The sequence below is a fragment of the Tamandua tetradactyla genome, chromosome 9, assembly GCF_023851605.1.
Source record: "Tamandua tetradactyla isolate mTamTet1 chromosome 9, mTamTet1.pri, whole genome shotgun sequence".
Lineage (NCBI taxonomy): Eukaryota > Metazoa > Chordata > Mammalia > Pilosa > Myrmecophagidae > Tamandua > Tamandua tetradactyla.
This window is the reverse complement of record NC_135335.1, coordinates 11,011,017-11,037,080: the sequence shown is the minus strand read 5'-3', so window position 1 is coordinate 11,037,080 and position 26,064 is coordinate 11,011,017. Positions and strand designations below refer to the sequence as shown.

The following is a 26,064-nucleotide window of genomic DNA, read 5'->3' as shown; positions in this document are numbered from 1 at the left end:
AAATTGGAAAGGAAGAAATAAAACTATCACTGCTTGCAGACGATATGATACTATATGTCGAAAACCCGGAAAAATCCACAACAAAACTACTAGAGCTAATAAATGAGTATAGCAAAGTAGCAGGTTACAAGATCAACATTCAAAAATCTGTAGCATTTCTATACACTAGTAATGAACAAGCTGAGGGGGAAATCAAGAAACGAATCCCATTTACAATTGCAACTAAAAGAATAAAATACCTAGGAATAAATTTTACTAAAGAGACAAAAAACCTATATAAAGAAAACTACAAAAAACTGCTAAAAGAAATCACAGAAGACATAAATAGATGGAAGGGCATATCGTGTTCATGGATTGGAAGACTAAATACAGTTAAGATGTCAATCCTACCTAAACTGATTTACAGATTCAATGCAATACCAATCAAAATCCCAACAACTTATTTTTCAGAAATAGAAAAACCAATAAGCAAATTTATCTGGAAGGGCAGGGTGCCCCGAATTGCTAAACACATCTTGAGGGAAAAAAACGAAGCTGGAGGTCTCGCGCTGCCTGACTTTAAGGCATATTATGAAGCCACAGTGGTCAAAACAGCATGGTATTGGCATAAAGACAGATATATTGACCAATGGAATCGAATAGAGTACTCAGATATAGACCCTCTCATCTATGGACATTTGATCTTTGATAAGGCAGTCAAGTCAACTCACCTGGGACAGAACAGTCTCTTCAATAAATGGTGCCTAGAGAACTGGATATCCATATGCAAAAGAATGAAAGAAGACCCATATCTCACAACCTATACAAAAGTTAACTCAAAATGGATCCAAGATCTAAACATTAGGTCTAAGACCATAAAACAGTTAGAAGAAAATGTAGGGAGATATCTTATGAAACTTACAATTGGAGGCGGTTTTATGGACCTTAAACCTAAAGCAAGAGCACTGAAGTAGGAAATAAATAAATGGGAGCTCCTCAAAATTAAACACTTTTGTGCATCAAAGAACTTCATCAAGAAAGTAGAAAGACAGCCTACACAATGGGAGACAATATTTGGAAACGACATATCAGATAAAGGTCTAGTATCCAGAATTTATAAAGAGATTGTCCAACTCAACAACAACAAAAAGGCAACCAACCCAATTACAAAATGGGAAAAAGACTTGAACAGACACCTCTCAGAAGAGGAAATACAAATGGCCAAAAGGCACATGAAGAGATGCTCAATGTCCCTGGCCATTAGAGAAATGCAAATCAAAACCACAATGAGATATCATCTCACACCCACCAGAATGGCCATTATCAACAAAACAGAAAATGACAAGTGCTGGAGAGGATGCGGAGAAAGAGGCACACTTATCCACTCTTGGTGGGAATGTCAAATGGTGCAACCACTGTGGAAGGCAGTTTGGCGGTTCCTCAAAAAGCTGAATATAGAATTGCCATACGACCCAGCAATACCATTGCTGGGTATCTACTCAAAGGACTTAAGGGCAAAGACACAAACGGACATTTGCACACCAATGTTTATAGCAGCGTTATTTACAATTGCAAAGAGATGGAAACAGCCAAAATGTCCATCCACAGACGAGTGGCTACACAAACTGTGGTATATACATACAATGGAATATTATGCAGCTTTAAGACAGGATAAACTTATGAAGCCTGTAATAACATGGATGGACCTAGAGAACATTATGCTGAGTGAGTCTAGCCAAAAACTAAAGGACAAATACTGTATGGTCCCAATGATGTGAATCGACACTCGAGAATAAACTTGGAATATGTCATTGGTAACAGAGTCCAGCAGGAGTTAGAAACAGGGTAAGATAATGGGTAATTGGAGCTGAAGGGATACAGACTGTGCAACAGGAGTAGATACAAAAACTCAAAAATGGACAGCACAATAATACCTAATTGTAAAGCAATCATGTTAAAACACTGAATGAAACTGCATCTGAGCTATAGGTTTTTTTTTTTGTCTGTCTTTTTGTTTGTTTGTCTTTTTTTTGTACAATTATTATTATCATTATTTTTTCTCTATATTAACATTCTATATCTTTTTCTGTTGTGTTGCTAGTTCTTCTAAACCGATGCAAATGTACTAAGAAACGATGATCATGCATCTATGTGATGATGTTAAGAATTACTGATTGCATATGTAGAATGGAATGATTTCTAAATGTTGGGTTAATTTGTTTTTTTTTCTTTAATTAATAAAAAAAAGAAAAAGAAAAAGAAAATAAAAAGACAGTCTACACAATGGGAGACAATATTTGGAAGCGACATATCAGATAAAGTTCTAGTATCCAGAATTTATAAAGAGATTGTTCAACTGAACAACAAAAAGACAGCCAATCCAATCACAAAATGGGAAAAAGACTTGAACAGACACTTCTCAGAAGAAGAAATACAAATGGCCAAAAGGCACATGAAGAGATGCTCAATGTCCCTGGCCATTAGAGAAATGCAAATCAAAACCACAATGAGATATCATCTCACACCCACCAGAATGGCCATTATCAACAAAACAGAAAATGACAAGTGCTGGAGAGGATGCGGAGAAAGAGGCACACTTATTCACTGTTGGTGGGAATGTCAAACTGTGAAAGGCAGTTTGGCGGTTCCTCAAAAAGCTTAATATAGAATTGCCATATGACCCAGCAATACCATTGTTAGGTATCTACTCAGAGGACTTAAGGGCAAAGACACAAACGGGCACTTGCACACCAATATTTATAGCAGCATTAATTACAATTGCAAAGAAATGGAAACAGCCAAAATATCCATCAACAAATGAGTGGCTAAACAAACTGTGGCATATACATACGATGGAATATTATGCAGCTCTAAGACAGAATAAACTTTTGAAGTACGTAACAACATGGATGGATCTAGAGAACACTATGCTGAGTGAGACTAGCCAAAAACTAAAGAACAAATACTGTATGGTCTCACTGATATGAACTGACATTAGAGAATAAACTTGGAATATTTTGTTCATAACAGAGACCATCAGGAAATAGAAATAGGGTAAGATATTGGGTAACTGGAGCTGAAGGGATACAGACTGTGCAGCAGGACTGGATACAAAAACTCAGAAATGGACAGCACAATACTACCTAACTGTAATGTAATTATGTTAAAACACTGAATGAAGCTGCATGTGAGAATGATAGAGGGAGGAGGGTTGGGGACATAAATGAAATCAGAAAGAAAGATAGATGTTAAAGATCGAGATGGTATAATCTAGGAATGCCTAGAGTGTATAATAATAGTGAAATGTACAATGTACAAATTTTAAAAATGTTTTTGCATGAGGAAGAACAAAGGAATGTCATTATTGCAGGGTGCTGAAAACAGATGATAATTAATACTTTAAAATGTCACCTTATGTGTGAGACTAAAGCAAAAAATGTTTGTTACAAAATTTATATTTTGACTAGAGCATTTCCGAATATAACTCATGTAGATAGTTTGATTGAACGTCATAAGTACTTGGAATCTCAGATAGGACATGAGATTTTGTTGGTTTGTCCAGACTGATACCCCGATGAATCCCAGAGTGATTTGATCAGTGACTGGAAAAGTATTTGCAAGCCCCCTTCGGGGAATGGTGAGAGTGGGGAGAAATTCAACTTCCCCAAGTTGAATTCTTGATATTCTCACAAGCAGTGTGGACAACCAAAGCTATAGGCTGAGCCCCCAGTCTTGGGGTTTGTTCATATATAACTTAACCGCACAAAGGATAGGTCAAGTCTACTTACAATTTAGGCCTAAGAGTCACCCCCAAGAGAGCCTCTTTTGTTGCTCAGATGTGGCCTCTCTCTCCAGCCAACATGACGAGCAGTCTCACCACCCTACCCCTCTCTGCGTGGGACATGACTCCCAGGGATGTGGCCCTTCCTAACAACTTGGGACAGAATTCCTGGAATGAGATGAGACTCAGCATCAAGGGACTGAGAGAAACCCTAGAATGAGCTGAGAATTAACAACAAGGGATTGAGAGAACGTTCTCGACCAAAGGGGGAAGAGTGAAATGAGACTAAGTGTCAATGGCTGAGAGATTCCAACCAGAGTCGAGAGGTTATTCTGGAGGTTATTCTTATGCATTAAGTAGATATCACCCTATTCTTCAAGATGTAGTGGAGAGGTTGGAGGGAACTGCCTGAAAACGTAGAGCTGTGTTCCAGTAGCCATGTGTCTTGATGATGATTGAACAATGATAAAGCTTTCACAGTGAGACTCTGTGAATGTGAAAACCTTGTGTCTGATGCTCCTTTTAGCTACTGTATCAACAGAAGAGTAGAACATATGGAATAAAAATAAATAATAGGGGGAACAAATGCTAAATTAATTTGAAATGCAAGTAGTAAATGAAAGCGAAGGGTAAGGGGTATGGTATGTATAATCTTTTTTTTCTCTATTATCATTTTATTTCTTTTTTATTGTCTTTTTATTTCCTTTTCTAAATCGATGCAAATGTTCTAAGAAATGATGAATATGCAACTATGTGATGATATTAAGAATTACTGATTGTATATGTAGAATGGAATGATATCTTAATGTTTTGTTTGTTAATTTTTTTAATTAATAAGAAAAATTTAAAAAAACTAATAAAAGAAATTAAAAAAAAACAACAAGGGCGGGCCACAGTGGCTCAGCAGGTAAGAATGCTTGCCTGCCATGCCCAAGGACCCGGGTTTGATTTCCGGTGCCTGCCCATGTTAAAAAAAAAAAAAAAAGAAAAGAAAAAAAACAACAACACATAAACACTTTTTAAGACACTGGATATCAGGTAAGGATAGCTAGCCATCCTTAAGATAAGGGAACAAATGAAGCGAGTCCTTCAAATGTCCCAACTTACTGCTAAAGGTACAGGGCAGGGGGTACCCCAAGAAAAATCCTGCATACACCTTTAGATGAGGAAATACTGCTAAGAGTCAAGGAGACAAAGGAAACTGGAACTCACAAGCAGGGTACCTAAGAGCTTTAGACAGAAAGCACACCAAAGATCTTCAGCTAAGCATGTAAGGAAGCTCCTGAGGCAAAATACATCCAGAAAGTTTAGAGAGAGCAGTACCCAGCGCTCAGATAGGCCAGGAAAAGTGCCTATTTCCTCCATGCAGACTGGAAAATCTCACAGCTCATCAGGCACTGGAGACTACTCAAGACTCTTGCCTCAGTAGTGGGAAATAAATGGTCCTGGATTAAATACTGCCCTGATCCCATCTAAAAAACTTAAAAGCAAGATTAGAAAATATCTATTTCCAAATAATTATGTCACAGAAAAAGCACAGTATTTATAGGAAAACAAATAATCAACACCCAACAAGGTCAAATTCAAATTCACATGTCAGGCAACCAATCAAAAATCTGTACATATACAAAGACAGAAAAATATGATGGAGTTGAAGAAAAAATATAAATCAATCAAAACAGACCCACAACTGACACAGATTTTACAATTAACATGCAACCGTAATACAGTATAACCGTACTCTGTATGCCCAAAAAGTAGCAAAACAAAAGACATAAAAACAAAATGAAGTTCTAAAGAGGAGAATTTCAAAATCTGAAATGAAAAATGTACTGGATTGGATTAAAAACAGATTAGACATAGCAGAAGAAAAGATCAGTGAACTTGAGGACCAAGCAATAGAAACTGTTTAAAAAGGAAAATAAAAGACTTAAATAGCTTAATGGATATCAAATAGCTGTGAGACAATACCAAGTACCCTAATAAACATGTAACAGGAGTTTCCAAAGGGGATAGAGGCCAAAAAAATTAAAGAATTATTAAGGGCCAAAAAATGTTATCCATTGTTAGTGGGAATGTCAAATGGTACAACTCCTGTGGAAGGCAGTTTGGCGGTTTCTCAGGAAGCTAAATATAGAATTGCCATATGATCCAGCAATACCATTGTTAGGTATCTACTCAGAGAACATGAGGGCAAGGACACAAGCAGACATTTGCACATCAATGTTTACAGCAGCATTATTCACAATTGTGAAGAGATGGAAACAGTCAAAATGTCCATCAACAGATGAGTGGCTAAACCAACTGTGGTATATACATTCAATGGAATATTATGCAGCCGTAAGACAGAATAAAGTTATGAATTATGTAACAACAACATGGATGGACCTTAAGGAGTGAATGAGATTAGCCAGAAACAAAAGGACAAATACTGTATGGTCTCACTGATATAACTAACATTAGTGAATAAACTTGGAGAATTTCCTTGGTAACAGAGACCATCAGGAGACAGAAATAGGGTAAGATATTGGGTAAATGGAGCTGAAGGGATACACATTGTACAACAGGACTGATTGCAAAAACTCAGAAATAGATAGCACAATACTACCTAACTGTAAAACAACTATGTTAAAACACTGAATGAAGCTGAATGTGAGAATGACAGAGGGAGGAGGGCTGGGGGCACAAATGAAATCAGAAAAAAGACAATAAAGACGGAGATGTTATAATCTAGGAATGCCTAGAGTGTATAATGATAGTGACTACATGTACAAATTTAAAGAATTGGTTTTGCATGAGAAAAAAAGGCCTATGAGTCACTCACAGAGAGCCTCTTTTGTTGCTCAGATGTGGCCTATCTCTCTCTCTCAGCCAACACGGCAAGCAAACTCACAGCCCTATCCTTCTCTACATGGGACTTGACTCCCAGGGGTGGAAACCTCCCTGGCAACGTGGGACAGAAATCCTAGAATGAGCTGGGACTCAGCATAAAGAGATTGAGAAAACCTTTTCAACTGAAAGTGGGGAGAGAGAAATGAGACAAAAAAGCATCAGGAGCTGAGAGAGTTCAAACAGAGTCGAGAAGTTTCCTGGAGGTTATTCTTATGCCTAAATAACCCCTTTTTTAGTCTAAGGTGTATTAGAGAGGCTAGAGGGATGTGCCTGAAACCACAGAGCTGTGTTCCAGTAGCCATGTTTCTTGAAGATGATTGTAGAATGATATAGCTTTTGCAATGTGACTGTGTAATTATGAAAACCTTGTGTCTGATGCTCCTTTTATTTATGGTATGGGCAAATGAGTAAAACATATGGATTAAAAATAAATAATAGGGGGAACAAATGTTAAAAAAAAAATAGATGGATACATGGGGGAAAATGTACCTATGTACTATGGTTAACAGTATATTTTAATATTCTTTCATTAACAGTTAACAAATGTACCACACCTATACTATGGGTCAAACGGTGGGTGGTAGGGGAGGGATAAAATGTACAGGAAGATTTGGGTTTTAATTTTTATTTTTATTTCCTTTCTGGAGTAATGAAAATGTTCCAAAATTGATCATGGGGATGTATGCACAACTATATGATGATACTGTGAGCAGTGATTGCATACTTCAGATGGTTTGTATGGTGTGTAAGTGTATCTCAATAAAACTGTATTAAAAAAAACCCCAAACACAACAAACATAAAAAGAACTATACCAAGACACATCATAATCTAAGTATTGAAAAACAGTAATAAAGAGAAAATCTTAAAAACTGCCAGACAAAACAGATGTGTATACACAAAACAAAGTTAAAGGTAGCAGATTTCTAGAAAGAGGCCATGTCAGTGAAAAGAGATTGGAGCAACATCTTGAAAGTAATGAAAGAAAAATTTGTCAACTAAAAGGTCTATACCCAGCAAAAATATGTTCAAAAACAAAGGTGACACTGATTTTACAATCTGGATGATTATATAGTATATGAATATTTATCTCAATAAAATTATATTTAAAAAAAAGGTGAGGGCCAGATCAAGATGGTGGAATGAGAAGATTCAGGGCTCCATACCACCATAAAAGCTTTGAACAATCAGCCATAAATGATAAAAAAACATCTTTTTAAAAGCTCCAGAAAAGTGTGGGGACTGCAGTAAGAAGGGTGACTGCCAAATCAAGAAAACAGGCACTTAAAATTTGTAGGATCTTTTTGGCACCTTGGCTGGTACCTCTCCCCACCCCTTCCCAGCTTGGCACGGAAATGGTTCACACTCCCAAGACAGATATCTATCCCAGTTTCAGAGGAAGCAGAATAGCCCTTGTACACACACCAGGAGTATGCATGGCCCAATCTGTCTGGAAGTGGCCTAAGGGACTCACTATCACTAACACTGTCCTATGTGTAGAAAAGGGCTAGCTTAGCTCTCCTTCAGAAAACTATGGGAGAGCAGTCAAGTAACTACCATGGGTAAGGCAATGCTGGTTTTAGGACATAGAGAGCAGTCCCTGGGACCACGAGGAAACTGCTTCCTAGGGAAGAAAGGATATTCATATCAGTGTGAATGGGAGAAACGTAAGGGCCGAACACACATGGCTAAGACAAAGGACCAGGAAAGCCCTTACTCCTTGGCCTGGAATTATTCTCTAAACTCTTTCTGTGGATGAGTGTGTTAAGGACTCACACCAGTCAATCTGTAAAGACTAAGAAAGGTATTTTCTTTTTTTCCACTTCTTTTTTTTGTTAGCTCCTAGCATTCAGGGAAAGCTCTGACATAACACTAGCTACATACAACCTTAAGGAACAGACTTCTTAGACTCTAAATTCCAACAATAACACATTAAAATGACAAAATATTTACATTTCCACAAAAACTGCAAAATATACAAAGAAAAGGAAATGATGGCCCAGGCAAAGGAGAATATTAAAGCATGAGAAATCACAAATAAAAAGGATCAGATCTGGGACACTCCAGACAAAAACTTTTAAAATTGGTCCTAAATATGCTCTAAGAGCTAAAGAAAAACATGGACCAAAAAAAGCAACAGAAATCATAAAAATAATCAATGAACACGAAGAGAGTATCAATAAACAGACAGAAATTGAAAAGAAACACAGAGCTGAAGATCACAGGAACAGAAACAAAAAATTCACTAAAGCACTCAACAGTAGTCTGGAGCAGGTGAAAAAAAAAAATCACTGACCTTGAAATAATCCAGTCTGAGGAGCAGAAGGAAGAAAAAAATGAAAAGTGAACAGAGCCTAAGGAACCAAGGGTACATCTTAAAGAGTACGAATATATGTATTGTGGGAATGCCAGAAGGAAGAGAGAAAGGAGCAGGGAGAATATTCAAATACATAATGGATGAAACCCTCCCAAATTTAACAAATGACACAAAAATACACATCCAACAAAGAGTAAATAATACTAAAAGTATATAGGGGAGAAACTAAAATTGCATGCTAAGGACAATAGTTAGCAGGAAGAAATCAATGGTACCACAGCACTACCAAGGGCAACTAACTGTGGGGGGGGGGGGGAGACAAGAAATAAGGAATAGTTTTGATTTGATATTTAAAGAGGCTATGTTTGTCAGTTCTTTGTCTCGATGGACCAATGAAAATTGTCCAAAATTGAGAGTGCTACTGATTGTACAACCAAGTGAGATACTATAAGGCATGGTTTGTTTATTTTGGACATTATTCATGATGCTCAGTAGATGGAGGGAGCCAAAGGGCAGCTACAAAAAGCAAGGACATTGAGAGGCATATAAAAAACTGAAAAATCTTGGAGACAATGAGTTGTACAAAATAAGCCAGAAACAAAAGAACAAATATGCTAAAGTCTCTTTCAGAAAATGCTTATAAGAAAATCAGCACCTAGATTGTAAACCCTTAAGCAGCTACACTTAGTGTGAAGTTGTAAGTTAATCTCTAGATTCTGAGACACTGAGTTAAACGCATATCAGCTGGTATTTCCCTGGAACTCTGAGTAATTCAGTGACACCTCATAGCTAAATACAATAACAGTTAAAGTAACCAAGAGATCAGGCCTCAATCAAAAGCGAAGCCAATCTGGCTGGGACTAAGATAAATCAGAACACAGAGTAAAACATGACAGTGTTTGTACTCTAGACCTCCATCTAATGTATGATACCAAAGGCAGAGGTTTATTATGTCTAGAACCTAAATTTTCTGTAACACACAATCAACCTGTCTGGATACCGCATTTAAAAGACCCAAACTCCTGGAGTCCAGAACAGGAATGAGGCCCTGTAATTCTGCAAAGCTTAATGGAATACCCACATATATCTCAGACTATAATTAAAATGTATTAGTGGGCTGATAATTAAAATGTATTAGTAGATATGTGATTGTGAAAAGCTTGCGGCTGACGCTCCCTTTATCCAGGATATGAAAAGATGAATTAAAAATAAGGACAAAAATAATTTTCAAATGGGGGAGGATAAGGAATAAAAAAATTGAGTAGATTGCAATACTAGTAGTCAATGAGAGGGCGACATAAGTAATATGGGATGTATGGGTTTTTTATTTTTATTTCTTTTTCTGGAGTGATAACAAATGTTCTAAAAAACATCATGGTGATGAATACACAATGATGTGATAACAAAAAAAAGTTGAAAAGTTGTGAGGAACTATGTGATGATACTGTAAGCCTTCAACTGTATACTTTGGATGGATTGTATGCTATGTGAATATATCTCAATAAAGTTGCATTTTAAAAAAAAGTATTGGTATAAGAGTCCATAGGGTATCTGAAGGGGGAAAAAATGGAACTATTAAACTTTCCTATCTAGAAAATCCCAGATATACTCTCAACCACTGGGGCCTCTCAAAAAAATGGGCTAAGCCCTTGATTTTGAGGATTGCCCTTAGGAAATTTATTTCTGTAGTGGAGATGCTAATACTATCTATAACAAGGCTTAAGCGCTGCTTCCAGGAAACCTCTTTTGTTGCTTAGATGTGGTGTCTTTCTTTCTAAGCCCAACTCTGCAAGGAAAATCATTACCATCCCTACTATGTGGGACATGACATTCAGAGGTCAAGGTCTTCCTGACAATGTGGGCCACAACTGCCAGGAATCAGTCAGCCCTGGTACGATGGGATTGATTACACCTTCCTGACAAAAAGGAGGAAAAGAAGTGTGATAAAATAAGGCATCAATGGCTAAGAGAGATCAAAGAATCAAGAGGCTATTCTGGAGGGTATTCTCATGTAAGCTTCAGTTAGACAGTGCTAACTGCCACATGTGCTGGTTTGAAAGGATTTATGTACCCTAGAAAAGCCATGTTTTAATACTAATCAATCTTGTGGGAGGATCGGTTTATTCTAATCCCTATTCAATATTCCAGGTTGGAAAGTTGATTAGGTTATCTCCACAGAAATGTGACTCAATCAATTGTGGGTATGAAACTTTACTGGATGAAAACAGGTATGTCTCCATCCATTCTATGTGGGTCTTGATTAGTTTACTGGAATCCTACAAAAAGAGGAGACATTCTGGAGAAAAGTCCCTTTTGAGAATGACAAGAAAGTCACAGCAGAGTCTAACAGAGCCACAAGGCCAAGAGAACCGGAGTCCACCAGGCAGTGACCTTTGGAGATTCTGAGAGAATAGAGGATGAAAGAATAACGAGTCACAAAGGAGAGTCCACCAGCCAGTGACCTTTGGAGATGAAGGAGAATGCCCCTGGGGGAGCTTCATGAAGCAAGAGGCCTGGAGAGAAAGCTAGCAGGTGGCAGTGCTCACCATGTGCCTTTCCAGATGAGAGACAAACCCTGACCGTGTTCACCATGTGCCTTTCCACTTGAGAGAGAAACCCTGAACTTCATCAGCCTTCTTAACTCAGGGTATCTTTCCCTGCATGCCATAGATTGCACATTTCTACAGACTTGTTTTAATTGGGACATTTTCATGGCCTTAGAACTGTAAACTCGTAATTTATTAAATTCCCCCTTTAAAAAAAATACATTCCATTTCTGGTATATTGCACTCCAGGAGCTAGCAAACTAGGATACCATGGTTTGCTAAAACTCAACCAACATCACTACTCTTAACAGCCCTAATGCTAATGAAGAATTTGAAACTTGTCAGCTATTAACAAGTTTCAACCCTGGACATTTGTAAATCTTATGAGCTCAACTCTGCTATTGAAAGATAACCTGTCTCTCTTCCTTTCAGCTTACACCGTTAGTACTGAAGTGATAGCTCTGCCTCCCCTCTCAACTTATGTTCCCCTATTGAAATGACAATGGTAACACTTTGCTTTTCTGCTATGAACTTGCTATCCAAAATTATCTCCTCTTTCCTTGCTAAGATATTTAAACACTTTGAACCGCCTAAACTCCAGGAGACAGATTTTTGGCCACTAGGCCATCAGTTTTCCTACTACATGCCTAGTAATAAACCCTTTCTCCCTATGGAAAAAAAAAGAAGAGGGGAAAAAAAAGGGGGGGAGGAATTAAGACATTCCAAGATAAACAAAAGCTAAGGGAGTTTATTACCACTGAACCAGTCCTATAAGAAATGCCAAGAGGAGTTCTACAGATTGAAGGGAAAGGATGCTAGAAAATTGACTGACATCATATCAAACAGTAAAGACCTCCATTAAAGATAATGATATGGGTAAATATGAATGCTAGTACCAAGGTAATTTTATTTGTAACTCCATGTTTTACTTCCTATAAGATCTAAAAGGCAAATGCATCAATATAATGATAAATTAATGGTCTGAGACTCAATGTATAAGTGTGTAATTTGTGATGCTCTACATAAAGTTGGGGGACAGAAGGGCATAGGAACATAGTTTATGCATGCTATTAAAGTTGTTAGGTTGGTATCAAAGCAAGGAAACATGAGACTGTTATAGATGTAGGATATTAAATTTAAGTTCCACTATAATCACAAAGAAAATATCAGAGAATACGCAAAACATAGAGAAAGCAGAGTACAGGTGACCAGGGTGGGAGACAGGAGCAATGCAGAATTAATGTAAAATAAGTGCAGGGTATCTGTTTGGGATGAGTGGATGGCAATGGATGGTGGTAAGGGTACTGCAACACTGTAACTCTGATTAATCCCAGGGAATGGTAGGCTTGGGAGAAGCTGGGATGGGAAGATTTATGTAATATATGTTTCTAAAATAAAAAAAAATTGTTAAGGAAAGACAAACTAGAGACAATGACAATTAAATGTAATACATGATACTGGATGGGATCTAAGAACGGAAAAGAAAAGGCTCAAAAGGACATTACTGGGACAAAAGGAAAAGAAGAATACAGAATATAAGCTTTACATCAATGTTAAATTTTTTGAACTCGATAACTGCACTTTAGTGATTATAAAAGTGAATATCCTGGTCCATAGGTAATGTACACAGAAGTATTATGGGTTCAAGGAGTACGACGTGTGCAATCTGCTGTCAAAGGAAGGAAGGAAGGAAGGAAGAAAGGAAGAAGAGGGAAGGAGGAAGGAAAAATGAGGTCAGATGGAAATAGAGATAGACACAGAGGATTGAAAAGCATGGTTAACAGTAACTACGTGAGTAAATATGTGTGGTAGTTAGATTCAGTTGTCAACTTGGCCAGGTGAAGGTGCCTAGTTATGCTGCTGCAGACATGAGCCAACAATATGTGAACCTACTCTGTTGCTCATTATATCTGCAGTCAGCTAGGAGGCATGCCTGCTGCAATGAATCTTTGATTCAACTGGCTAGTGCTTAAATGAGAGAGGTCAACGTAACACAGCCCAAGCAGCTCAGCATACCTCATCTCAGCACTTGCAGCTCAGCCCAGGCCTTTGAAGATGCAGAAAGGAATCACCACAGGGAAAGTTGTTGGAACCCAGGCCTGGAGAGAAGGCCAGCAGAGATCACCCTGAACCTTCTCACATAAGAAAGAACCTCAGATGAAAGTTAGCTGCCTTTCCTCTGAAGAACTAATGAAATAAGTCCCCTTTTATTAAAAGCCAATCCGTCTCTGATGTGCTGCATTCTGGCAGCTAGCAAACTACAACAGATTTTAGTACCAGGAGTGGGGTGCTGCTGCAGTTTGCAAATACCAGATATGCTGGAACAGTTTTTTGGATGGCTAAGGGGAAGATTTTGGAAGAACTGTAATGATGGAGAAGTCCTGGAGTTCTTAAAGAGACTGTTGGTGTAAACGGAATCACTGCCAATCTGGACATACATGGACACAAAAGAGTTCAGAGTGAGAACCATGGAAGCTTGGGTCTGAAGCCAAGAAACCTCAGCCAGGAGAATGGACCCACCCATATATATGGAGAGGATGAGTCTCCCACCTCACTGCAGTGGAAGAGTCATGCAGCCTCCGACCTTGGAGAAGATACAGCACACTCCCTGGGGGACTGGGGAGAGCCTCGCTGCCACCATATGGAGGGGCTGAGCTCGTGCCCCGGAAATGGCAGAGAGCCCTGATGCCTGGAGAGAGTGGAGCTGAGAAAAAAGAGGTCTCCTCAATGTTCCCCAAGGTTGATTTGGAAAGAGGCAGGCCACTGCATAGGCCCTTGGAAAGGGTGGGGCTGCCACTTTCTAAAGCCTAAGGATAAATGACTTTCAGACTTTGAAATCCAATGGTGTTTGTCCTGCAGGTTTTCCTTCCAGGTTCTCCCTGTGGATCCTGTGATAGTCCTCCTTCACATATTGGCTCCAGATAACTTGTTTTGAGATTCATAGGTCCACAGCTAGAAGAGATTTTTTTTTGCACCTTAATATTGTTTAAGGTGATACGTGTAGTTGCCAAGTTGACAAGGGGTGGACATGTGGTAGTTAGACTCAGTTGTCAACTTGGCCAGGTGAAGGTGCCTATTTATGCTGCTGCGGACATAAGCCAATGATACATGAACCTCATCTGTTGCTCATTACATCCGCAATCAGCTAGGAGGCATGCGTGCTGCAATGAATGATGTTTGATTCAACTGGCTGGTGCTTAAATGAGAAAGGTCAACTGTAGCACAGCCCAAGCAGCTCAGCATACCTCATCTCAGCACTTGCAGCTCAGCCCAGGCCTTTGGAGATGCAGGAAGAAAACACCCTGGGAAAAGTTGTTGGAACCCAGAGGCCTAGAGAGAAGGCCAGCAGAGATCACCCTGTGCCTTCCCACATAAGAAAGAACCTCAGATAAAAGTTAGCAGCTGCCTTTCCTCTGAAGAACTAATGAAATAAGTCCCCTTTTATTAAAAGCCAATCCATCTCTGGTGTGTTGCATTCCAGCAGCTAGCAAACTAGAACAATATGTGAGACTTTTTTCTTATTATTTAAATATCTTTAAAAGAAAAAAAAATGTTATCAGTGTAAAAGGTGAGACAAGACAAGCTATCATAAAATTTGGAAGGAAAGAAATGGAATGTCAATCACAACTCAAAAAAGCTGTTCAAAAATTAAAAGGTTGGGAATCATGTCACCAAGATCGCGGCATAAGACATCCCTGGGAGCATTTCCCTTTATAAATTCATTTGGAACTCTGGAGGACAACAGAGACTGGATAAAGACTCCACAAATAGTGATTCAAAAATTTTAAAAAAACACCACAAAAAAAACAAAAAAAGGTACGTGAGCAGCTCAGACCTACTGTCTGGACCCTCCTGCATGCTCAGTCCCACGGACTTTAAGAAACATGGGGAGGCAGCGCTCCAGCCCAGGCTCCTCCTGCCATGACAAGCCAGTCAAAGCAACCTTGGGCAAACGATTACTTGCTTTAAATCATACAACAAGCAGCAGGGAGGGGGAGAAAGTGAACACAACCTAATAGACCATCAACTACATCAATATGTGCATTATATGAGTCTGAGAAGGAGAAAAAGGGTAGAAGGAATATTCAAAGAAATAATGGCACAAAACTTCCCAAATATAATAAAAGACATGAATGTGTACATTCAAGAAGTACAACAAACTCCAAACAGGATAAACTTGAAGAGAACCACACCCAGACAAATAGCAGTCAAACTGTCAAATCGAAGGACAAGACGAGAGTACTGAAAACTGCAAGAGAACAGCAACATGTCACATTAAAGGGAGACCCAGTAAGATTAAATGCCAATTTCTCATCAAAAACCATGGAGGCAAGAGGGCAATGGGGCAAGATGTACCTATTCACTGTCAGCAGGGAAATGTGAGGTACAGCCCCTCGGAGGACAGTTTGATGATTCTGCAGGAGGCTAGGGATGGGGTTGCCACATGATCCTGAATGGCTATTGCTCAATACATATACTTGCAGGAACTGAGTGTAGAGACACGAATGGACATTTGCACACTGGTGTTTATGGGGACAGTGTTCGTGATCCACAACAGATGGAGGTGGCCTAAGGCTACAATGACTGAGGAATGGAAAGGGGAAGGAACTATGGTATATACATACAATGGAACACTGAGCAGCCAGAAGAAGGAACGAAGTTGTGAGGTATGCAACTAGGTGTATGAACCTTAGAGACTATATATATGTTGAATGAGATGTTAGGAACAAAAAGACAAATATTATGCCTCAATCATATGGACTAACTATAATATAAAAACTCAGTGAACTAAAGTCAAGAACATGGGTTATCAGGTTGGGGCCTATCGTAAAGGATCCTAGTCACATATATGCATGAATTTTAACTGTTATTTCTACATTCTGAGATACTGAGCTGTTTGTTTATAACCTGGTCATTCCCAGAAACATCGGATATTTACATGACACCTGAGACTCAGAATTAGAGCTCTGAAGCTATAAAAGTCAGCAGTATCCCAAACAAGAACTGTTTAAAAAGTTGGAAAAGTGATGAGACTTCAAGCAGAGATATGAAAGAAGCTGATCTGCATAGAAGTAGGGTAAATCAAAATACAGGGTAAAGGATGATACCATCCATATTTTAAAACTCCAACTTCTGTGTGAGACCAAAGGGAGAGATGTTTATTTGATGCAATATTATATTTTGGGTAGTGTATTATCTAATTTAACTTGTATGGTCAGTTCAGTTGAACACCATAAATACATGGAATCTTGAACGGGGAGTGAGATTTTGTTGGTTTGTCCAGGTTAGTGTGATACTCCAATATATCCCAGAGTAATCTGGGCCATGATTAAAGAAGTATTTCCAAAGTCCCCTTAGGGGAATGGGGAGAAAGGGGGAAATATTCAACTTCCCTATTTCGAGAATTTCTGATATTCTTGCAAGCAGTGGGGGCAACCAAAGCAATAGGCTGAGCCCCCAATCTTGGGGTCTGTTCATATAGAATTAACCCCACAAAGGACAGGCTAAGCCTATTTAAAATTAGGCCTAAGAGTCACCCCCAAGAAAACCTCTTTTGTTGCTCAGATTGGCCGGCCTCTCTCTCAGCCAACGCGACAAGCAAACTCACTGCCCTCCGCCTCTCTGTATGGGATATGACTCCCAGGGGTGTGGACCTTCCTGGCAATGTGGGACAGAAATCCTACAATGAGCTGGGACTCAGCACCAAGGGATAGTGAAAACGTTCTTGATCAAAAGGGGGAAGAGCGAAATGAGACAAAATAAAGTGTCAATGGCTAAGAGATTCCACACAGAGTCAAGAGGTTACCCTGGAGATTATTCTTACGCACTAATAGATATCACCTTTTAGTGAAGGAGGAACAGAGAGGCTGGAGGGAACTACTTGAAAATGTAGAGCTGTGTTCCAGTAGCCATGTTTCTTAAAGATGACGTATAATGATATAGCTTTCGCAATGTGACTGTGTGATTATGAAAACCTTGTGTCTGATGCTTCTTTTATCTACCTTATGGACAGATGAGTACAACATATGGATTAAAAATAAATAAATAATGGAGGGGACAAATGTTAAAATAAATTTAGTAGACTGAAATGCTAGTAATCAAAGAAATGAAGGGGTAAAGGGTATGGTATGTATGAATTTTTTTCTGTTTTCTTTTTATTTCTTTTTCTGAACTGATGCAAATGTTCTAAGAAATGATCATGATGATGAAAATACAACTACGTGATGAAAAAAAAGAATGTTCATATTGTATGTTGATTGGTTTTATTAATAAAAATTAAACAAAAAAAAAAACACTGCTGAAAGAAATTAAAGACCTAAATAAATGGAAGGTCAATCCATGTCCTTGTTAAGATGTCAATTCTACCCAAAGCAATAGATAGATTCACTGCAATCCCAATCGAAGTTCCAACAGACTTCTTTGCAAAAATGGAAAAGTCAATCACCAAATTCATGTGGAAGCGTAAGCAGCACCAAATAGCCAAAAACATCTTGAAAAAGAACGAATTTGGAGGTTTCACCCTTCTTGGTTTTAAAACCTTCTTTAAAATTACAGTAATCAAAACACCAGGTTAGTGGCAAAGGACAGACATGAAGATCATGGGAATAAAAATTAAGAGTTCAGGAATAAACGCTCACACCTTTGACTAATTCATCTTACAAGACTAGTAACTCCACTCAATGGGGAAAAAAATAGTCACTTCAACAAACGATGCTACGGAGAACCGGAAAAAGAACGAAGGTGATTTTCCTACCTCACACCATATACAAAAATTAACTCAAAATGGATCAAAGATCTAAATAAAAGAATTAAAACTAAAAATTTCCTATATGATCTCACTTGAAACAAGCAGAATATGCAAATTCATAAAGTCAGAAACTAGAACACAGGTTACCAGGGGCCAGGTGGGAAAGGGGAATGGGGAGTCACGTTTAATCAGTACAGAGTTTCTGTTTAGGGTGACAGTTAAGTTTTGGCAATGGATAACGGCTTAGATGCACAACATTGTGAATGTAATTAACACAACTGAATTTTATATTTGAAAAGGGATAAAAAGGGTATTTTTGGGTTGTATATAAGTTACCATACACATACACACAAAAAAAATGTAGAACAGTATAATACAAAGAATGAACTCTAATGTCAACAGTGGGCTAAAGGATAATTACAATAATATTGTTTCATCAATTGTAACAAAACTACAACATTATGCAAAATATCAATAACTGAGAAAACTGTATGTGTGAGGGGAGGGTATAAGGGAACTCTGTACTTTCTGCATGATTTTTCTGTAAATCTACAACTATTCTACAAATTTTTTTTTATTAAAAGGTTGGATAAAAATATATCTAAAGATCCCTCCATAAAAAAGTGTTATATTTAAATATTATAACTCCTTATTCTCCTAGACTTTATTTTTTAAATGGATTAACATTCCCACTTTGTGACATATATTTTTATACACCAAAAAAATCCAGAGTTTCTTCCAACATACCTTCCTCATGAAACCTCACCAAAAACTAAGAAAAACGAAATGAAAAAGATATTTAAAGACACACATTCATAAGGAAAAAGAGCAGGAGTTGTGAAAACAGCACCCATTCTCCAGCTTCCAAAATATTTAATGACGGCATTCAGAAAAAGGTTAAAACTGCACGGCTTGAAAACGAATCTGAAACTTCAAGACATGCCTAGAAAGACTCAGAAAAAGAGGCACAAATAGCTGTTAAGGCATGCTGGTAGGGCAGGCTAAAAACAGAAGGAATAGGTTCAAGTCTGTATAAGAAACAGTTATAACCCCAAATTCCCTCCTACATTTTAGGAAACAAGACTTACCCCTCCTGATCCTTACAAAGAAGTGTACAGAGAGGCTGAACCCAAGAGGCTCTGAGATTGTAGCGTATAGGCTCAGATGCCAGCATGGGGAAAGACGCCCTGTAGACAGTTGTGGGGGAAAGTGAATACCTGCCTTCCAAACAATGAGACCCCTCCCCATCATGCCCATTCCCTGCTCAGCAACCAGAACACTGGCAGCCAGGCCTATGTCACCTAGACCAGAGTGAAATCTGGCAAAGGAAATAATAGGGCACATAATAGCTTTTTTTGTTGTAAGCCTTAAAGAACTACTTGACCTCTTAAACTATATTTATGTATATTTTAAATATATTTATATTCTTATTATTAATATATTTAATGATATATGCACTGATAAAAATTATTTTTAATTGGATTAGCAGAGTACACATAAAAATTCTAATTTTGTTATTGTTAATTTGTAATTCTTTTTTTTTCCATACCTTCTTTCCACCTGGCTTCTCCACGGTGAAAACTTCACTCCAGATCTGAATCCCAGTGGTTTCTGGGTCAGAACCCCCTCGCCATGAAAACCCTGTTAATGGTTCTTCTGGGTCACCCAACCAATTTGAATGGCCACCTTCCTTCTACAGAAGAAATAAGAAATTCCCATTAAATTTTACATGAGTCATTTTATACTTCAAGGATAGCCCATAAGTTATTTTTCTCTTTTGGACATAAAAAGTTCATTTTCTATTTTGAAATGAAATAATGCTACCTTACCTGAAAATGTAAATATCGTAGCATAAAATCCAGAAGGAAGGACTTGCCCTTTCGGAAAGCACCAGCCACCGATACGACCACCACATCAAGATCTCGGATACTGTCCTGCAAGAGGATACTGGCCAAGGCTTTCTCTTCTAGTTCAAAGGAATGTTGGTCTTTGTGAACCAGAACAACTTGCACTGGGCCAGGCTTTCTGCTCTCCATGGCATCACCTACGTTCGTGTGGAACAAAAAAATAATTTCAATTTTTTAAAATACATACTTTTGAACATGGGAAGAGCAAAAACTGCTTAAACAGGATACAGAAGCACTAACCATTAAAGAAAAAAATGAGAAATTAGATCCCATTAATATTAATAATTATGGTTCATTAAGACAAGACACTATTAAAGACCGAGCCCTCAATCTTGGGGTTCGTTCATATGAAACTTATCCCCACAAAGGGCAGGCTAAGTCTACTTAAAATTAGGCCTAAGAGTCACCCCCAAAGAACCTCTTTTGTTGCTCAGATGTGGCCTCTCTCTCTCTCAGCCAACATGGCAAGCAAACTCACCGTCCTCCCCTTTCTACATGGGACATGACTCCCAGGGGTGTAAACCTCCCTGGCAACGTGGGGCAGAAATCCTAGAATGAGCTGAGACTCAGCATCAAGGGATTGAGAAAACCTTCTCGACTGAAAGGGGGAAGAGTGCAGTGAAACAAAGTATCAGTGGCTGAGAGATTCCAGAGTTGAGAGGTTATTCCAGAGGTTATTCTTATGTATTATATAGATAGCCCCTTTTTAGTTTAAGGTCTATTAGGCTAGAGGGAAATGTCTGAAACTGTAGATCTGTGTTCCAACAGCCATGTTTTCTGAAGATGCTTGTATAATGATATAGTTTTCGTAACTGTGACTGTGTGATTGTGAAAACCTTGTGTCTGATGTTCCTTTTATCTATGGTAAAGACAGATGAGTAAAACATATAGATGAAAAATAAACAAATAATAGGGAGAATAAATGTTCAAATAAATTGAGTAGATTAAAATACTAGTGATCAATGAAAGGGAGTGGTAAGGGGTATAAAAAAATGGGAACAAAGGTTAAAAAATACTGGGTATATGGAAATACTAGGGGTCAATAAGAGGGAGGGATAAGGGGTATGGTATGTAGGAGTTTTTTATTTTTTATTTTTATTTCTTTTTCTGGAGTGATGCAAATGTTCTAAGAAATGATCATCGTGATGAATATACAAATATGTGAATGTACTGTGATTCACTGATTGGAGGGAATGTTCATATGTTAAGTATAGAATTGCGATATGACCCGGCAATACCATTGCTACGTATCTACTCAGAGGACATGAGGGCAAAAACACAAACGGACATTTGCTCACCAATGTTTATAGAAGCATTATTTACAACTGCCAAGAGATGGAAACAGCCCAAATGTCTATCAACAGAGGAGTGGCTAAACAAGCTGTGGTAAATACATACGATGGAATATTATGCAACTGAAAGAATAAAGTTATGAAGTATGTAACAGCACAGATGGACCTTAAGGACATTATGGTGAGTGACATTAGCCAAAAACAAAAGAACAAATATTGTATGGTTTCACTGATATGAACTGACATTAATGAATGAACTTGGATAATTTAAGAACAGAGGTCATCAGCAGATAGAAACAGGTACATATTGGGTAACTGGAACTGAGGGGATACAGATGGTGTAACGGGACTGACTGTAAAAATTCAGAAATGGATAGCACAATACTACCTAACTGTAATACAATAATGTTAGAATACTGAATGAAGCTGAATCTGAGAATGATAGAGGGAGGAGGCCTGGGGGCACAAATGAAATCAGAAGGAAAGATACACAATAAAGACTGAGATGGTATAATCTAAGAATGCCTAGAGTGTATAATGACAGTGACTAAATGTACAAATTTAAAAATGTTTTGCATGAGGAAGAACAAAGGAATGTCAATACAGCAGGGTATTTAAAAATAGATGGTGGGCAGGCCGCTGTGGCTCAGCAGGCAAGAATGCTCGCCTGCCATGCCAAAGGACCCAGGTTCGATTCCCGGTGCCTGCCCATGTAAAAAAATAAAAAATAAATTAAAAAATAAAAAAATAGACAGTAATTAATATTTTAAAACTTTAACTTATATGTCAGACTAAAGCAAAACACGTTTACTTGGCACAAAATTTATAATTCAACTAGTGTATATCCTAATATAGCTTATGTGAACAGCAAAATTGAACAATAAGTACATGGAACCTTGAGTACGGCGTGAGATTTTCTAAGTTTGTCCAGAGTGATGCCCTGATAAATCCCAGAAGGAGCTGAACGGTGAATAAAAAAGTATTTGCAAGGTCCCCTTGGGGGAATGGTAAGAAGGGGGGAAATTCAACTTCCCCAAGTGGAGAATTTTTTATATTCTCACCAGCAGTAGGGACAACCAAAGCAATAGGCTGAGCCCCCAATCTTGGGGTTTGTTCACATGAACAAACCTATCCCCGCAAAGGATAGGTTAAAACTATTTAAAATTAGACCTAAGGGTCACCCCCAAGAGAATCTCTTTTGTTGCTCATATCAGCCTCTCTCTCAGACAACACGACAAGCAAACTCACTGCCCTCCTCTACATGGGACACAACCCCTAGGGGTGTGGACCTTCCTGGCATTGTGGGACAGAAACCCTAGAATGAGCTGGGACTCAGCACCAAGGGACTGAGAAACCCTTCTCGACCAAAAGGGGGAAGAATGAAATGAGACAAAATAAAGTGTCAATGGCTGAGAGATTCCAAACAGAGTCAAGAGGTTATCCTGGAGGTTATTCTTTTGCATTAAATAGATATCACCTTGTTAGTTAAGGCGTAACAGAGAAGCTGAAGGGAACTGCCTGAAAATGCAGAGCTGTGTTCCAGTAGCCATGTTTCTTGAAGATGATTGTATAATGATATAACTTTCACAATATGACTGTGTGATTGTGAAAACTTTGTGTCTGATGCTCCTTTTATCTACCTTATCAACAGACAAGTAAAACATGGAATAAAAATAATAGGGGGAACAAATGTTAAAATAAATTTAGACTGAAATGCTGGTGATCAATGAAAGGGAGGGGTAAGGAGTATGGTATGTATGAGTTTTTTTCTGTTGTCTTTGTTTCTTTTTCTGAATGGATGCAAATGTTCTAAGAAATGAACATGATGATGAATATGCAACTATGTGATGATACTATGAATTACTGATTATATATGTAGAACGGAATGATCAAAAGTTAAGGATGTTTGCATTCGTTTGTTTTTTGATATATTTTTTAAAAATTTAAAAATAAAAAAAAACTCCTATTGTTAAGCCAAACATTATGTGGTATTTTTTCAGCAGCCTGGAAACTAAGGCGGTACCCAAGAATAAAGGAAGAAAACTAGTCGCTCTTCAGGTGTGGAGGGCTGGAGAAATCCTGCATTTCTCCTCACAACAGTGGGATGAGTACTGTTACTTACATCCACTAGATTAAAGATGTTGTCCCTTTATTTGGGTCTGCTTAAGGGAAAAAAATATTTTGAACTGTACACATCGCCAACAATTCTATTTAAACAGAGCAGCTCACTTTTCACCTCACATGTTTATCTTGTATGGAGCAGTGTTACCGGCTCAGTGTTAACAGCTCAAATGAGCTTTTCAGACACTCACGCAATATGGTGGAAGCTCTTTTATTTCTTTCTCATGAGAAAGGGCACTAACAGGAACAAGCAGCAGGCAAGTACAGAGTATGGGAGCACACGGATTTCTTTTATCTTAGTCCTTATCACAAAGTCCCTACCTCCCCCATCCCCCCATACCTTGCTCACCATTAACTGGCTTCTTAGGAGTTAGAATCTAGTCTCGGAAACGTGCAAAGTAATAAATGAGTTTTCTACACCTTATTATCATAATTATTCATTTAATTCTTAACCAACCACAGATTAGGGTAGGTTGAATCCTTAATTTGCATATCTGACTGCCCTTATATGGAGGGGATCAACTGAATAAGCTTTATGGTTTAAGTACCCATCATATTCTAGTAAACTTAATCCCTCATATACTGATGTAATTTGGGGGGAATGCGGGCCAGGTTAGGAGATTGAGACTTAAACAGAGGGGCTTCCATACTTCCTTATCTGGGTGGGAAGAGTCTACCATTCCTTACAATCTCTTGTTGCTTCCTAAAGAGCAGGTCACCTTCCAACCTCTCTTGCCTTGTCAGGCTGATTATCCAAGTCACCATCCCCAGGTATTGCTTTGATATTACTTCATCCCTTCTAGCTGAACTTTTCTACCTCATCACAGCACATAAGCATGAATCATGACAGCAACTACATAAAAGGCTCTCAAAAACATTCTCTGGCTTGATGAATCAAAGCCTTTCACCCATTCTTCCTTCTGTCTTATTTCTTCCAACTGCTTACTTTCCTCATGCTTCCAGGTACATTTATTCTCATTGTTCTTTCTACTTGGAGAAAAGTTAGGATCTAAGTACTGCCTTATCTTGATTCTAAAATTTTGAATTTACAACCTACTCATCCATTTGTTCCCACTGCTTCTTCCCCCTTGACTCTAGGCAAACACCAACTCATCCTTCAAAACTCACCTTCAGATAAAGTCCTCTCTTTGTCCTGTTCATCCTGCCCCAATCTCTCAGAATTCTATGACTGCTGAAAACAGGCTCTGGCACACATCAAGTCACAGTGCGGCATGAATCCTTTCTTTTCTCCTCTAGAATGTAAGCTCCATGAGGGCAGGAATTTTTCTCTTTTTCAATGTTGTATCCCACCAAACACAGTAGGTATCCAATAAACATTTATGGAATAGAACATCACTTAACTCACAATGCGACTCTGGATAAATTTCTAACTACCTTATAATTCTAATATTCTTCTCAAAGAACTATAAGCATAGTATCTGGCATATAAAGGGGACTCAATAAGTAGGAGTCTCTCCTTTCTATTTTCCTGTTTCCAATGAAACCTTGTACATAACATAAGCCATTATATATTGTCACCCTGACTGGGAGTGCCTGGGGAGGAGGGAAACTGCCACATTCAGCCCCAGAATTTAATACAGTGAGAATACTTTCCCAGTATTGTAAAGACTAAAACTCAATAACACCTCAGTAAAAATAAGTCTGTTAAATTATCTGTGCTGGTTTGAAAAGATGTATATCCACTAGAAAAGCCATGTTTTAATCAAAATCCCATTTCATAAAGGTAGAATAATCCCTATTCAATACTGTATGTTTGCAACTGTAATCAGATCATCTCTCTGGAGATGTGATGCAATCAAGAGTGGTTGTTAAGCTGCATTAGGTGATGACATGTCTCCACCCATTTGGGTGGGTCTTGATAAGTTTCTAGAGTCCTATAAAAGAGGAAACATTTTGGAGAATGAAGTAGATTCAGAGAGAGCAGAGAATGCTGCAGCACCAGGAAGCAGAGAGTCCACGAGCCAGCGACCTTTGGAGATGAACGAGAATGCCTCCCCCGGAGCTTCATGAAACTGGAAGCCAGAGGCAAAGAAGCTAGCAGATGATGCCTTGCTCACCATGTGCCCTTCCAGCTGAGAGAGAAACCATGACTGTGTTCACCATGTACCTTCTCAGATGAGAGAGAAACTCTGAACTTCATCAGCCTTCTTGAACCAAGGTATCTTTCCCTGGATGCCTTTGATTGGACATTTCTACAGACTTGTTTTAACTGGGACATTTTCTCAGCCTTAGAATTGTAAACTAGCAACTTACTAAATTCCCCTTTTTAAAAGCCATTCTGTTTCTGGTATATTGCATTCTGGCAACTAGCAAACTAGAACAGTATCAATGGCTGAGAGAGTTCAAATAGAGTCAAGAGACTACTCTGGAAGCCAGTCTTTCGCAAACTCCAGTTAGACATTCCTACCTATCATAGTTGCCAAACCCAAAACAAAACCATTCCTGCCAATCCTAAAGAACAC

General features: G+C 38.4%; 1 protein-coding gene across 3 annotated transcripts in view; it reads right to left on the bottom strand.

The window, feature by feature from the left end:
- The window catches only part of ATL3 (atlastin GTPase 3), a 123,097-nt gene that overhangs the window by 88,319 nt on the left and 8,714 nt on the right, over positions 1-26,064 (bottom strand). For all 3 annotated transcript variants that reach the window (XM_077115914.1, XM_077115911.1, XM_077115912.1), the window contains exons 2-3: positions 20,091-20,305; positions 19,811-19,954 (exon numbers count right to left, since the gene is read on the bottom strand). In XM_077115914.1, the coding sequence (XP_076972029.1) occupies positions 19,811-19,954; positions 20,091-20,305 (359 nt within the window). The remainder of the gene's footprint in view (positions 1-19,810; positions 19,955-20,090; positions 20,306-26,064) is intronic.